The following is a 15036-nucleotide window of genomic DNA, read 5'->3' as shown; positions in this document are numbered from 1 at the left end:
GAAGGAGCATTGAACAACAATGAAGCAGGTTTTCAGGTATTTGCGTGGCATTAGTGATTATGGTTTGTGCTATCAAGGAAGACCAGGATTGGACAAAGTTTTGGAGATCCGTGGCTTTGTTGATGGAGACTGTGTTGGAAATTTGGATCAGAGAAAATCTACAAGTGGGTATGTGTTTAACCTATTTGGAGGTGCAATCAATTGGATGAGCAAGAGACAATATGTAGTGGCATTTTCAACTACAGAGACAGAATACCATGGGGGCTTAACTCAATGAACCTCTAACATAACACGTGCATTCATGGCATATTAAAAAATACCCTTGATTTGACTACATATTGGAAAATACCTCTAAAAATCACATTATTTAATCCCCTACCAATACAAAAACAATACACATTTTCAATTTAAGAAAACCCTACTTTCACTAGATATTGTAGGTATCCATTTTTTCATTAGCATTTTTTATACCCCTTTATATTTTTCATTAACTTTGAGCTCCATTTTTTTATACTTGCCAATATAAAATCCCTTTACCCCCTATTATATGCTCAATATATTATGCCATTTTTTTCACAATATATATCCCCCAATATGAATGCACGTGGTATGGTAGTGCTCCCTTATGCAGAGTACATGGTAGACACTTATGCAAACAAGGAAGCATTTTGGTTGCAGCGATTGTGTTTAAGTATAGGGTTAGTACATCGAGCTATAAGGATAGACTGTGACAACTAAAGTGCAATTTTCTTGGCAATGAACCCTACTTATCATTCAAAGACAAAGCACATTGATGTTCGGTATTACTTTGTGAGGGATATGTTTGAGGACAAAAAGATGTTGCTGGTAAAAGTGGACACTTTGAAGAATGCTACAGATGCATTGATGAAGTCTATGAGCATTGAGAAGTTCTCTTGGTGTAGAGTAACAATGGGCATTGCAGGGCTGGACCAATGACTAAGCTCTCTTATGACCCCTTGCGTGGAAAATAAAACAAGAAGTGGGAGAATGTTGGGTGTATGTTATATTAACTCCTCTATGTCTCTTGTCTAATCGTCAAGATCTCTCTTCAACTCCAAGTTCATACCAAGGTTTAATCTCAAAGACTGTTGTTTTCATTTTGTTTACTATGGTCCACCCAGACTACCCTAGAGGTCATAGGGGAAGAAGAGATCGTCGCGCCTCTCACCCCCCCTCGCTGTTTCCCTCCTACCCCCTTCCACCTAGCAGGTGCAACGCTCACAAAACACTTGGCCATTGCTTATGTGCATTCCAGCCCTCCTGAAATAAGGAGAGATATTCAAGAGGTTGAAAGAGAGACCATGATAGAAAGAAGATTTATTACTGATGTTGAAGCAGGGAAGTTGGAGACTAAGTCCCAGATACCGGAAATACTAGGACTCAACAAACCAGATATATGCAAACCATAGATACCTACTAGCAATTGAAAACCATCATGGGTAAATTTTTCAAGTGTACCAAATCTTAACATGAGATCATTCTTTGCATTGATGAGATGCAAAAGTACACGAAGAAACTCACTAATAGGGTCTTGATGTTGACTAAGAAGTTGGCAGATCTGAAATTTTCAACCTTTGAAGAAGAAGATGCATTTCCTAATACCATTCACGTTGAATGTCTCCAAGTAGATGATTTTTTTATTCATTTTTTGTTATATATAGTGCTAGCAATGAGGTTGCATCCATGTACAGAGTCAGTAATATGTTTGATAATAAAATATTAGACGAGTCTTTCAAGTTTTGTCATTAAATTCAAAATATTTATTCGAACAAAAGCATTATTACCATATTACTCATTTAATTCAAAATGTTTATTCAAACAAAAACATTATTACCATATTACTGCTTTAGTCTCCCTAATCACATACTAAGAAATATACGGCTAACTCTATATATTTTACTAATAAAATAATACAAATACTTATATGTAAATTATTTAATATAAATATCATTTATTTTTGTATAAATTTTTAATTTTTAATATTGTATTTCAACACTACATTGCAATATCTCACTCCTTAGTAATTTTGGCCGAAGACTACGTATATAAGAAACAACATACTTCAATCATGTTTTTAGTTAAAAAATTATATAATTAAATATTACTGTATTTCTTAAAATAATTGAATGCATATTACTTAAAACTATAACTTTATTGTATATATATAATTAATTAAAATTATATATAATTACTTAATGCTTATAACTTTAAAACTAGCTTGATATTTATGGCAGCAACAACTTATATGGAATGACCAAGTGCCAATATCTTTATGATGAACGATTTCCACCGAATGCTGAATGATTTGGTAAAATTTTCTTAGCATTTATGGCTTTCACATTTACTTATGTTTCTGGCAGCCACCCATGTGGCCTGTGTTTAAAACATTGTCCTTTATGTATATATTTGTTGTGCGCGCAATTAAAGAGAACCATATCACTAGAAAATAATTCATATCATTGCTGTACACAGGCAATAACTGAGTAGCAATTCCTCAATAATGATCAATGTAAGTTAATACATCAAAATAATGAACTTCTGCAAATTTGTATTGTCCGAAAATGATGCATGATCTACAAAGCAATATATTTTCAGCCTTAATACCGTTTATTTCCTTACACAATTTTTCCTTTCACGGAGAAGGAAAATAGCTTGCAATCGCTTCTTATTTACTTCTAACTCTTCATCCTGATCAGACTGAACCTCAAATTGATTAGAAACAGTGAAATTGGCTGTGAGTGTTGATCAGTGTTAAGTCTTGTTTATATAATATAGTTTCTATATCTTCCTATGGTAAGAATACCAAATTTACAAATGATGCTACAATGGACTTTCAACTGAGGATGTGATAATGCTGCTAGATCACTCTGTCTGCTGAGATTAGTTCTAATGGACAGGTACACTTACTAACTGTAAAAGCATGGACATTTGTGAGAAGACTGACTAGTGTCGTAAGGGGGGAATTCACAGATTAGGTCCCAAAATAGCAGAGAAATTGATTCATCTCACTTTCCCTTTTTTTGAGGTAGCGCTCTCCCTACTCACATGGCTGAGCTTGTCTGCAACTTCTCTCATGGTGGGTCTCTCTGTATAAGAAGTTTTGGTACAATCCATTGCAATTTTCAGCACAAGAAACATCTCTGCTTCTTCTGATGGAGCGTGCGGTCGCAGACGAGAGTCCAAGATCTCACATTCATATGAATCCTCTGAGAGGCAGGATTCAACCCAATTCACAATATTCATTCCTTCAGGAAAGCTTTCATCTGTAGGCATCTTGCCAGTTACCAATTCCATCAGCACAACTCCCACACTGTAGACATCACTTTTCTCTGTGCCTCTCATTGAATAAGCATATTCTGATAAGAACACACCGGAAGAAATGAGAGGATAGTGTGAGAATAGAATTCATGAGAACCATCATAAATTATATAAGAAAGCTATGACTTCGAGAGCTTAAACCTGAAGGAAATTGCTGAAGAAGCTATAGGACACTTGAGGGTTTCATACATATAAGTCTCTAGAGAAAGATGGGGTTTCTCTGGCTTTAGCAACTATAAATCAAAGAATTTACCACAATTGAGGCTTACCAAAGTGTTAAAGAAAACTAAGGGTCTGAAGGCTTTGAACTGGTTCAAACATCATGAATCTTAAAGCTATCATTTGTAAAACTTGTTCAAGAAAACCAGGATTTATGAGGCCATGATTCTTACCTGGAGCAATGTAGCCATAGGAACCAGCAAACAAAGACGTAGAATATGTGGAATTAGATGCATCCACAAACTTGGCCAACCCAAAATCACCCACATGAGCTTCACCTTCAGAATCTATAAGAATGTTGCTAGATTTGATGTCTCTGTGAACGATCCTTGGAACACAGTCATGGTGACAATATGCAACGCCTTCAACCATTCCAATAGCAATTTTTAGACGATCCTCCCAGAACAGTTTCTTGGCCAAAGACCCATGTAGCCTATCCCACAGGCTTCCATTAGGCATATAGTCATAAACCAACAAGTTGGTGCCTTGATGAGAGCACCACCCGATCAATTTCACAAGGTGCCGATGCCGAATCTTGCCCAGAGTCTGCAATTCTCTGATGAAACTCTTATCTTGCAATGGGTCATTATCACTGAAGATGATTTTCTTTACTGCAAAAACCTCTCCATTGTGCATTTCAGCCCTATAGATTGTGCCAAACCCCCCTGAACCAATGATGAATTCATCACTCAGATTGTCTGTTGCTTCCATGATGTCTCCAAAGGTCCATTTGCTCTGTCTTTTGCTCAGTCCACTTTGCTCGCTTCTATATGTATAAGATGGAGGTGGAGGTGCCCAAGTTGATGGAATTCTCCTGAAGAACAGGGCAATAAACCCCACCAGAAGAACAAGACCCACCATCCCTGCTATAGAAATTCCTACAACCGCACCAGCTGATAATCCTTTATGACCAGAAATTGGAGAATTTGATGTGCAAGAGTTGAGAGGTGGACCACAAAGCATTGGATTTTTCTGGAATGAAGTCCAAGGCCATTTCGATAAACTGGAAGGCAGTTGACCTTCTAGACTATTGTTGGCTAGATCAAGCATATTTAAGCTACTCAACTCTCCAAGATTTGCAGGCACTTGACCAGAAAGTTGATTATTTGAGAGATCCAACACTTCTAACTTTATCAGATTACCAAGTGCAGCAGGAATGTTTCCAGACAGTTCATTGTTGCTCAAGTCCAGAGAGCTTTGTAGATTTGCAAGCATTCCAATTTCCATGGGAATCTGTCCTGAGAACGAATTATGTGAAAGCCGGAGTTGATATAGCTTTTGACAGTCTTTTATTGAAGTGGGAATTGTTCCCGAAAGTCTGTTGTTTTGCATGTCCATGACATTGAGATTAACCAATTGCCCTACCTGTGATGGTAAAGCTCCCGATAATTGATTGTTGTTAAGGCACAAATTGATTAAATTGGTGCAATTGAACAGCTCTGGAGGAATAACACCATTGAAGAAATTGGATGAGAGATTCAGGTCTCCCAGTTCCTGTAAATTTCCAATCCATAAGGGAATTGGACCTGAAAGCTGATTCTTGTTGAGATCAAGGTAAGCCAAATTCTTACAATTAGCTAGACTTGCAGGTATAAAGCCTGTAAGATTATTGAACGATAAATCTACTAATTCAAGCTCTATAATCTGGCCAAGTTCTGAAGGAATGCTGCCACTGAAATTATTTCGGCCCAGTCGAAGACGCTTTAAATTAGGAGAATTACCAAGCTGAGGTGGTATTTCTCCTTGAAAGCTATTGTTTGTCAAATCCAATACTTTGTAGGAGCTAGATGAACATAGAGGAATCATGCTTCCATTCAATCTGTTGTAGGAGAGATTAACTATTGTTAAGTTCTGGCACCTTGAGAGCTCATGAGGAAGCGGTCCTTCCAGGGAATTATTGTAAAGAAGTAGGAGTTGTAGGCCTCCAATCAATCCAAGAGTTGCCGGAACCGTTCCAGAGATTTTGTTGTCTGCCAAGTCCAATGTTTGAAGGTTTGTACACTCCCCTAGACTAGGAGGAATTGGACCATCCAGGTCATTTTGTCTCAGATGTAAAAAACTCAGATTTGTTAACCTTCCAATGGTAATTGGTATGCTCCCTGAGAATTGATTTCCAAAAAAATCAACCTCAGACAAACTTGAACAATCTCCGATTTCAATGGGGATAGTGCCACCAAGCTGATTTTCATACAGAAATAGGGTCTGCATCTGCTGAAGTTTACCAATTTCTGCAGGAAGTTCACCAGTAAGGAGATTGTGAAAGAGAGAGAGAGTTTGCAAATTGGTCAAGTTGCCAATGGTGGCAGGAATGCTTCCTGTCAAGCTGTTGTTATGTAGTACGAGATCAGTGAGATTGATCAGTTTATCGATATCCATGGGGACTGAACCGTTGAGCTCGTTGTTTGAGAGATCAAGCTGCTGCAAATGTAAACAGTCAACCAAGCCTGCTGGAATATTTCCATAGAGTTGATTACCACCCAAAAAAAGATGCTGCAATTTAGTATCTGCACATAAACTGTCTGGAATGGTGCCTACCAGAGCGTTGTTGGACAAAACCAGGTACTCAAGATTCTGCAGCATACTAAGTTCTACAGGAATGGTGCCACTCAGGCTGTTATTGGATAAGTCCAGAGTTCCAAGTTGCATTAATTGGCCAAGCTCTACAGGAACACTACCAGTAAAATGATTTCCAAGCAGATTTAAGTAAACAAGGTTTATAAGCTTACCGAGATCAGGAGGAATCGGTCCAGAGAGGCTATTATTTGCCAAATTCAATAAATGAAGATGACGCAGATTACTGAATTCAACCGGGATTTCTCCTTCCAGATTATTTTCTGCAAGTGAAAGAACTTGAAGACTACCACATTTCCCAAGCTCCTTGGGGATTGAACCATTTAAATTATTCTGTTGAAGATTCAGCGTATTAAGCTCTGTGAGCTGGCTTAACTCAGCAGGTATTAAGCCAGCCAACCTGCAGGTAGCCATTGCCAGCACTGTCAATTTTCTGCAATTACCGAGCTCGGCAGGAATTCGACCAGACAATTCATTATCGCCAATCCTCATAACTGTCAACTCCTTTAACTTGCCTAGTTCGTGTGGGATAGTTCCAGAAAGCCCATTAGAAAAAAGCAGCAACTCAGTGAGGCTTGACAGATTACCAAGCTCAGGAGGTATAGAGCCAGAAAGGGAATTAGCAGAGAGGTCGAGAATTCTGAGAGCTTGGAGATTGGCCAAGGCTGGTGAAATGCTCCCGGACAAAGAAGAGGAAGATAAATTCAAGCCCACAACTCTGAGACCATCCTTAGAGCAAGTAATTCCAGTCCATTCACAAACATTTGTGGAATCAGACCAACTCCCCAGAACCCCATAGGTGTCTTGAAAGTCATCCTTGACTTGTAAAAGCCAAGATGAATCCTTTGAAAGGGAAGAACACCCCAAAAACAATTCATTCAAGCTCATCACCATTATCATCAGAAACCACCTATAATAAAAAACGACTTTCATTTTGTCCAGATCTCAATCTGGAACACAGAACCAAAAACTTTATTTCTACTCCTGAATGCAATAAACTGAATGCACCAGAAACTTCACGTTTATAAATCCACCCATGCAACGATTCCTGAACCCCAGTCTTCGAAATTTTCACAACAGTCCATCTCCAGCTAAGATCTTCAAAAAATCAAAATCTCCCTATTGCTCGCCGCTGGTGCATTGAATGCTATTCTGCTAGCAATTAAGTGTGATAACAGCATACAGCTTTGTCAGTACATCATGCATTGTCTACATGAACAGCAAGCAATAAAGTTTTCTGAAGGACATTTAATTGCATTTAAGAGGGCACCGTCAGAGCCCTGTGCTACCACTGGACCAATCAATTCATAAATTTTTGCTCCCTTCCATACTAATCTTGGACATCTGCAGAATCTGGGTTTTCTCGCTCACGGGAGCACTGTGCTGCTGTGCAGCTGTGCTATCATTGGAGCGATAGATTCATAAATATTTCCCCCCTTCCATACTAATCTTGGACATCTTCAGAATCTGGGTTTTCTCGCCCACAGAGCTAATGGGCATTTAATCATCTAAACGTTTGGAATTCGGAAAACCCGATTTACTGATTGGTCTATTGGCAATGGCAGACTCTGATGAGTCTGCACTTTTTGGGTATTCGGGTAGGTAGGCAGTGCTGTAGTCTTTTCGGGCGATGGCTTCAAAGTTTCTTGGTGATTGGACACTTTCAAAAAATCAACTCTATGGAAGAAATTAATTCATAATCAGCGGCCGCATCTATCTTTGAAACAAATTTGACTACATGAATGGCTTTGCAAGAACTTTTTGACAGTCTACTGATATATATTGATAGATGAATCTGTTGTGATAATATATACATATATTGTGTCCTCTGTGAACTCTGAACTTCAAAGGTGGTGGGACTGCGGAGTTATTATCAAGTAGATCTTATGATATAAAGCTTGCAGGTAAGAATGTGATTTAGGATAATAAGAGCCCTAGTGGAGAAAGTCAACAAAGATAGTGTATACGTCACAGATGCTCGACGAAGAAAAATTTAAATGGGTTATTTCCACTCTTACAAGTTTTGGAGTTATTTGGGGGCATATTTTATAGCATAATTTGTCATGAGATTTGTTTGCATTCAGAGTTTGAGTTGTGATTTTCTACAGTGTTTTTAAGTTTTTTTTGAGAACTTTCTGTAATATAAATATAGTTTAAGTATTTTAAAACGTTGAATCTATATATAAGTTTAAATAATAAAAAACCCTAATTTAACTAAAAATTGTTTTGTGTAATTTTTATTAAACATTTGAAGATTATAATAATTAGATAATACTGTCACGTAATTTATTAATTAATAATATAGTTTAATTGTTTTTATAAATATGGTTTAATTGTAAGGTAGATATGTAAGTGTAATATAATGCAGATTCAATTAAAAAATAATAGAAAGTTAAAAGTAATATCGGGAATGAGTGTAAACATTTAAATGTTGGCTCAATTAATAATAAAATGTTAAAAATAACAAAAAATTAAAAGTAATATAAATCTCAGTATCTAAATGTTAAATATTAGCTCAATTAATAATAAAATGTTAAAGTAATAAAAATAATACAATTCAATATGTTATATTTTGATTTTGTGACTAATTTGTGAATAGGTTTTACTACAATACCTTGGGCCAATAACATGGCTTATCAATACCACATACCCAAAAACTAAAACTTATTTCACAATCAAAACATTTTATAACAATATGAAAAGATTCTTAACCATTACCGTGAATATTATTAACTTGTAAATAGGCTTTGTTACAATACCATGGTTTATCAATACCACATACCCAAAAACATAACTTATTTTACAATCAAAATATTTTATAACAATATGACAAGATTCTTAACCATTGATATTCACCCTCACTTTACCATGTATATTATTAACTTGTAAATGGGCTTTGTTACAATACCATGGGTGAATAACATGACTTATCAATACCACATGCCCAAAAAACATAACTTATTTCACAATCAAAATATTTTATAACAATATGACAAGATTCTTAACCATGGATATTCAATCCCACTTTCCACTAATATCAGTAACTTGTCAATAGTTTTTGTTATAATACTATGGGCCAATACCATGGTTTATCAATACTACATGGCCAAAAACCATAACTTATTTCACAATCAAAATATTTTCTAAATATTTTTATTTTATTTTATTTTTTAACTTTTTTTAATTAAAGCTAAGATCTAAAGGGTTATAATTTACTTTTGAGATATATCTAAACCCTCTATCGTCATGACTACTAAAACTATTCCCATAGAAATTAAATCAAGGTTTTATTAAAATTAAAAATGAGGATAATTTTATTTATAAAGATGTGAAATATATATAATATAAATAATATTATTAAGAACCAACATAGATCTATCTTAACTAAGGATCTAAGCTATGGGATCAAGCAAAGTGACTAACAATCATAGAAGAAAGATATTGCATGATCCTTTTTAAGTTTTTCATTATTGTATTTTCTTTAACATGATTATTCCAAAATATAGGTTTAATATTTTACAACTAATTGAGTTTTTTTAATTTAGATAATTTCTTAAACATAATACAATGAAATCAAATTTAAGAGAGAGGGAGAGAGATAGTGACAGAGTTGGAAGGGGGAGAGGGGAGAGAGAGAGAGTGATGGCATGAAGGGGAGAGAGAGAGGGGGGGGGGGAGTGGGAGAGAGATGAAGGAAGAAATAGAGAAGGGGAGAGGGAGAGATTGATGGCATGAGAGATAGAGAGAGGGGGAGGTGGGAGAGAGAGGAAGGAAGACATAGAGTAGGGGAGAGAGGGAAAGAGAGAGATGGAGTGGGAGGGGGAAAGAGAAGGAGGAAAGAACAAAGACATAGAGAGAGAGAGGGAGTGACAAGGGAGAAATGGAGAGAGAGTGAGGGAGAGAGGAGAGGAGGGAAGAGAGAGGAGAGGAGAGAGTTAGGGAGGGAAGGGGAAGCGAGACACAGAGAGATGGAGGGGAGAGAGGGAGGGATATAATGACAAAGTTGGAGGGAAAAGAGAGAGAGAGTGATGGGGGTGAGAGACACAAAGGGAGGTGGGAAAGAATGTGAGAGAATGGAAGGAAGATAGAGATGAGTCAAGAGAGAGAAGGAGAGAGAGATGGAGTTGGAGGAGAAGAGAGAGGGAGGGAAATGAAATGAATGACTTTATTTTAATGATGTCCACGGGACCTCGCAGTCTAAGGGACCACCAACTATCGCTTAATCCATATTCAGGTTTTTTTCTAGGCTGATTCTGCTGTTATGGATCTTGAATAAGAAATTTGTTGTTTTGTGAAGCGTTGTCTCCTAACACTAACACTGTTCACCTTTAGATTGCTATCAAACTAACGATAGATAACTTCATACTTTGCACACACTTTGATAAAATGGCATTTTGTTTCTACCACCCCTTTGTTGCAAAAAAAAGGACATAGACGGTGAAAGGTGGAGAGAGAGAGGGAGTGACAAAGGAGAGATGGAGAGAGAGTGAGGGAGAGATGAGAGCAAGAGGGAAGAGAGAGAAGGAAAGAGAGAGGGGGAGAAGGGGAAGAGAGAGAGAAGGGAGAGGAAGAGGGAGGGAGAGAGAGATAGATAGACATGGAGATAGAGTGTGTATGTTTGGGGGTTGAGATAGAGAGAGGGAATAAAAAAGAAACATATAGATACAAATATAGATATTATATAGTATTAAATAACTAACCTGGATCCATCTTAACCTGGGATCAAATCTTTGGAGGTACAAACTTTTCCTCAAGTTTTGCACTTAGAAAAGAGGTTTTCACCTCTAGAGATTTGATCCCTCTCAACTCTTGATAGATTCGGGGTTAAGATGAACCTAAGTTGATTATATTTATTTGTCAATTTAGCTAATTAAAATTGCAACTTTAAATTGTGTAATTTATATAATTCAAATGTTTCAATTTTTTTTAAATGCTAAAAAATATAATCAAATAATAAAAATTTACAATTTTACTAAAATTTATAAACCTAAAATATTAGAACTAACACCCAAATAAACAAATTCAAAACAGCCCCAAGGTTTAACTCAATTGGTCAAATTTGATTCCCTTTGGGGTCGATAAACAGATTTTTCCATGGACGTAGGGCGACCACCCATTGACCAATGTAAATAAATTCAAATAACTCACAAAAAAAACTCAAATGACCTTCATAGTTGAATAAATGGCAGATTTTTCCGTGACCTTCATAGTTGAATAAATGGCAGATTTTTCCGTGGACGTAGGGACCACCCGTTGACCAAAGTGACCACGAGTTGACCAAAATATCCATGAACCACAACCAAAAAAATAAAATTCAAATAACTCAACAAAAAAAAAAAAACACTAAAAACTTACATATAGCTGAATAAATGGCATTCAATAAGAATCACCTCACTTTTGATTAACTGTGTTGGAATTGGACCAAATATTATCAAAATTGGTTTCCTTTACTTACTTTTAAATTTTCCCAATAACTAAGAAAATGTTTTGGATCGAATCAGAGGGAATTACTGGATTGAAACTATGTGAAACTATCAATTCAATCAAATTTTTGACCAGATTTAAATTTATATTAAAAAAACTCCCCAAACTGAGGGCAATTGAAGTACACTTATTCACACCATCCATAGAACGCTTGTGTCTGTCCTGCGTGCAGGAAGGGGCAAGTGCTTAGGCTCTTTCAAAACAATCTGTTTGCCATCACCATCCATTGACCTAAACTTGTACAGGAAATGGACAATATACCTGCCAAGCAAGCCAACACTCAAGACCAGATGATGAATAAAATGTTAATTTTCTTAGAATCTGACTACCTAGGCTCTTTCAGAACAATCTGTTTGCCATCACTATCCATTGACCTGAACTTGTACAGGAAATGGACAATACATCTGTCCAGCAAGCAAGCCAGCACTCAGGACCAGATAGATGATGAACAAAATGTCAATTTTCTTAGAATCAATGTCAGATGATGATGGTGGCCATGATATCTACAAATCCTGAGAAGGAACAGGTCAACTCTAGGCTTTAGAACTGAGTTGTGTGTATTCATGTAGCAAGTAATCCAAACTCTGTTTTACATTCATGTACTCTTTCCTTGTGGATTTTCCATGGGAAGATGCCAAAAAACTAGGGTAGATGCCAAAACGAGGGGTAAAGAGCGCTTTCATGGGCAGTGAAAATTGAAAAAAAAAGTCCATGGGGATGACCGGAACCAAATTGATTCGTGACAAAGTCTCTTTGAATTACATGAAAGTACACAGGAAGCTGTGAACGAGATGTGGGGATCTGTGAAAAGTTTCTAAAATCACTTTCTGCAGAATGACACGTAAATACAACAGATGAAAAAGCCTGAAGGGGATGTTTAAAGTTTGGTGGGCTCTTCTCTCCAACGTCTCCATTAAATTTCTCTTATACCTAACAGCAGTCCTACTCTCCAACTACTTCTCAGATGCCAATTAATTGCATGCCAGTTAAAACCATACAGTGAACCAGAAACACCTACTAAATTTTGAAACTATTTAAAACAATTCGTCACTCACTAAACCCCACGAAATATGATTTCTATGGCAAAGTAAAATTTATATAAGAGGGCTTTTTCTGGACTAAAATGATTGTGGCACAGATTAAAAAGCTTAGTTTTTGTTTTTTTTTTTTAATTTTTGATTAAAATTTATTAGAAAAATGGATTGAAAAAAATCATTTTGTTTATCAGTTTATTATATTTTTTTTCCACAATAAGAATTTTTGCAAAATCAATAATTTTGATGAGATTTATCTACATATACAATTATTTCATAAATACGACTCTCTAAAATGGTCTAAATACAATATGTCTCCCAAAACTTGAATGCAAGCAGTTAAGATCCTTTGACTTCTTGTATTTATCTTCATGGGTTTTGTTTTTTTTTCGACATGTTTCCAGTTATTTTCTGGCCTGACAAACAGATTTCTCCACCGCTGAACATAACAAATTCTGCTAACAAAGAAAGACAAAAGCAGTCCATTAAAATCCATCTGTATGGAATCTTTCGCATTCACGCAGACAAAAAGCCTGTTTTTCTAATTAGGCAGCCAGTCTTATCCACAGCACAAAGCCCCTTTGCGGTAGGACAGGAAAGTCCCCATGATGTCTTTTTCTGTGACTGGTATTGACAACACTGCCACATGGGCTGTATTTGGGAATCAACAGCTGGTGGTCACATGGTCCCAATTCTAAATGAAGAACGCTGAGACTGCCATTTCTACCAGAATTTCCAGATTGCGTGTATAATCTAAGCTCCTACTGGAAATAAAATGGCTGTCATTTTAACCATGATTTTCATGTTGAATTTGTTCTCTATAATTACAATTACAGACTCGTGCACGTTTGCCCAATTGATGGTTGGATGTTTAAGTTAAAACAGAAACCTGCTGCCCAAATCAAATATGATTAATCTGCCTGCTAGAGCCGAATTCAAATATGATTAATCTGCCTGATATTATGAGGTGGTGACATTTTAATGCCCCACGGCATTAGATTGGATATGCCCGCCGACCAAGCCGAAGTAGCAGAGTAACAATGAAATGGTCGTCATTCTCGGCCTCGATTCCAAAATCGTCGGTTTAAATTGCGGTCCACAGTATGAAACTGAGAAACAGTCAGATGCATGCCATGGCCGTTTCCGCTCCATTTATTTGAAAACCTTAATGTAATATTTCACACCTAGAAACATCCGAAAGTGATTCAAAGGCATCCTCTTTTCGCAATCTGGACCATGTAGTTGAAATTTTTGATTTCAAAGGGTTTTTTTTTTCGGATTCATCACCTAAAGTAAGTAGTTTTTGGTTTCAACTAGTTTTTTTTTTTTCTTTCCGATTCATCGCATCAAGCAAGTAGTTTTAGTGTTTCGGGTGGGATCCATTTTATGTATTTCTTTCACATAAAAAAATAGATGTAAATTTAAAGTTTATATATATATATAATTTAATTTGTTATAATATAAATTTAAATTTATTAATAAAATTATTAACGATTTCTCAAATATATATATATTACTTTAAAAGAAATTTAAATAATGATAATTCATATTAGTAATTATAAATGTCAATTGGGGTTATGTCTTCTAGTTGGACATAATGGTTGTTATATTTCTCACTTTCACCCTCGGGCTAGAAAGAGGATGATTTCCCTTGAATTTTTTAATTAATAATCATAATATTTGAAATTTCATATTTAAATTTAGTTAATAACCATATAAAGAATTATTACTTATGATAATATCTCTCTATGTATATGTACATATAATCTATACTAGGCCCAAGGAATAATTGAATGATTTCCATTAATGTAAACATAATTATATAACATAGAGGTGTGACCTTTGGGATTCATCTCCTACTGTGGTCACTTCCTATTCTCACTGTTCATTTTCCTTTATTTACATATGCACAATTTATACCCAATCCTTGAGAATTACGTGTGTTACATTCTCACCCTTTAATATGAAGGGATGTTTATGAGTCCAATTATAATTTTGAATCTTTCAAACCTTTCTCTTCCAAGTGTATTGGTGAAGATGTCTACAATCTGCTCATTTGTGGAACAATGTTGTTGATAAATAGTCTTGGCCTCTACATGATATCGAATCAAATGATAATTTGTGTTGAGATGTTTGATTCGACTGTGGAATTCTAGATTCTTGGCCAACTTAATTGCAAAAGTATTGTCAATCATAAGGGGAGTAGAGTTCACTTGTTTCTCTTGCAAGTCTTTAAGAATTTTCTTGAGGTAATTGCTTCTGCAATTGCCATATATTTTTCCTTTGTTGTGGAATCTGTTGGAACTAAATGTTTGCATGACCTCCATGAGACAACTCTTGATCCAAGACTCATAAGATAGACTGAAGTATACACTCCATCAAATTCCAA

The 15036-nt window shown here is 36.0% G+C and overlaps 1 protein-coding gene across 1 annotated transcript; it reads right to left on the bottom strand.

Moving 5' to 3' along the window:
- Positions 1-2543: 2543 nt before the first annotated feature.
- On the bottom strand, positions 2544-7923 carry GSO1 (Leucine-rich repeat transmembrane protein kinase). Its single transcript, XM_089432881.1, has 2 exons — positions 3732-7923; positions 2544-3377 (listed from the first exon to the last, which is right to left on the bottom strand). The coding sequence occupies exons 1-2, from the start codon at positions 7060-7062 to the stop codon at positions 3022-3024; spliced, it is 3687 nt and encodes a 1228-aa protein (XP_089289007.1). The 5' UTR covers positions 7063-7923; the 3' UTR covers positions 2544-3021.
- Between the last annotated feature and the right edge of the window lie 7113 nt (positions 7924-15036).

Source organism: Pinus tabuliformis, chromosome 5_1, assembly GCF_031772625.1.
Source record: "Pinus tabuliformis cultivar Carrire ecotype Pingquan chromosome 5_1, CPIR1, whole genome shotgun sequence".
NCBI lineage: Eukaryota > Viridiplantae > Streptophyta > Pinopsida > Pinales > Pinaceae > Pinus > Pinus tabuliformis.
Note: the sequence above shows the minus strand (reverse complement) of the source record. Positions and strands in the feature narration are given on the sequence as shown.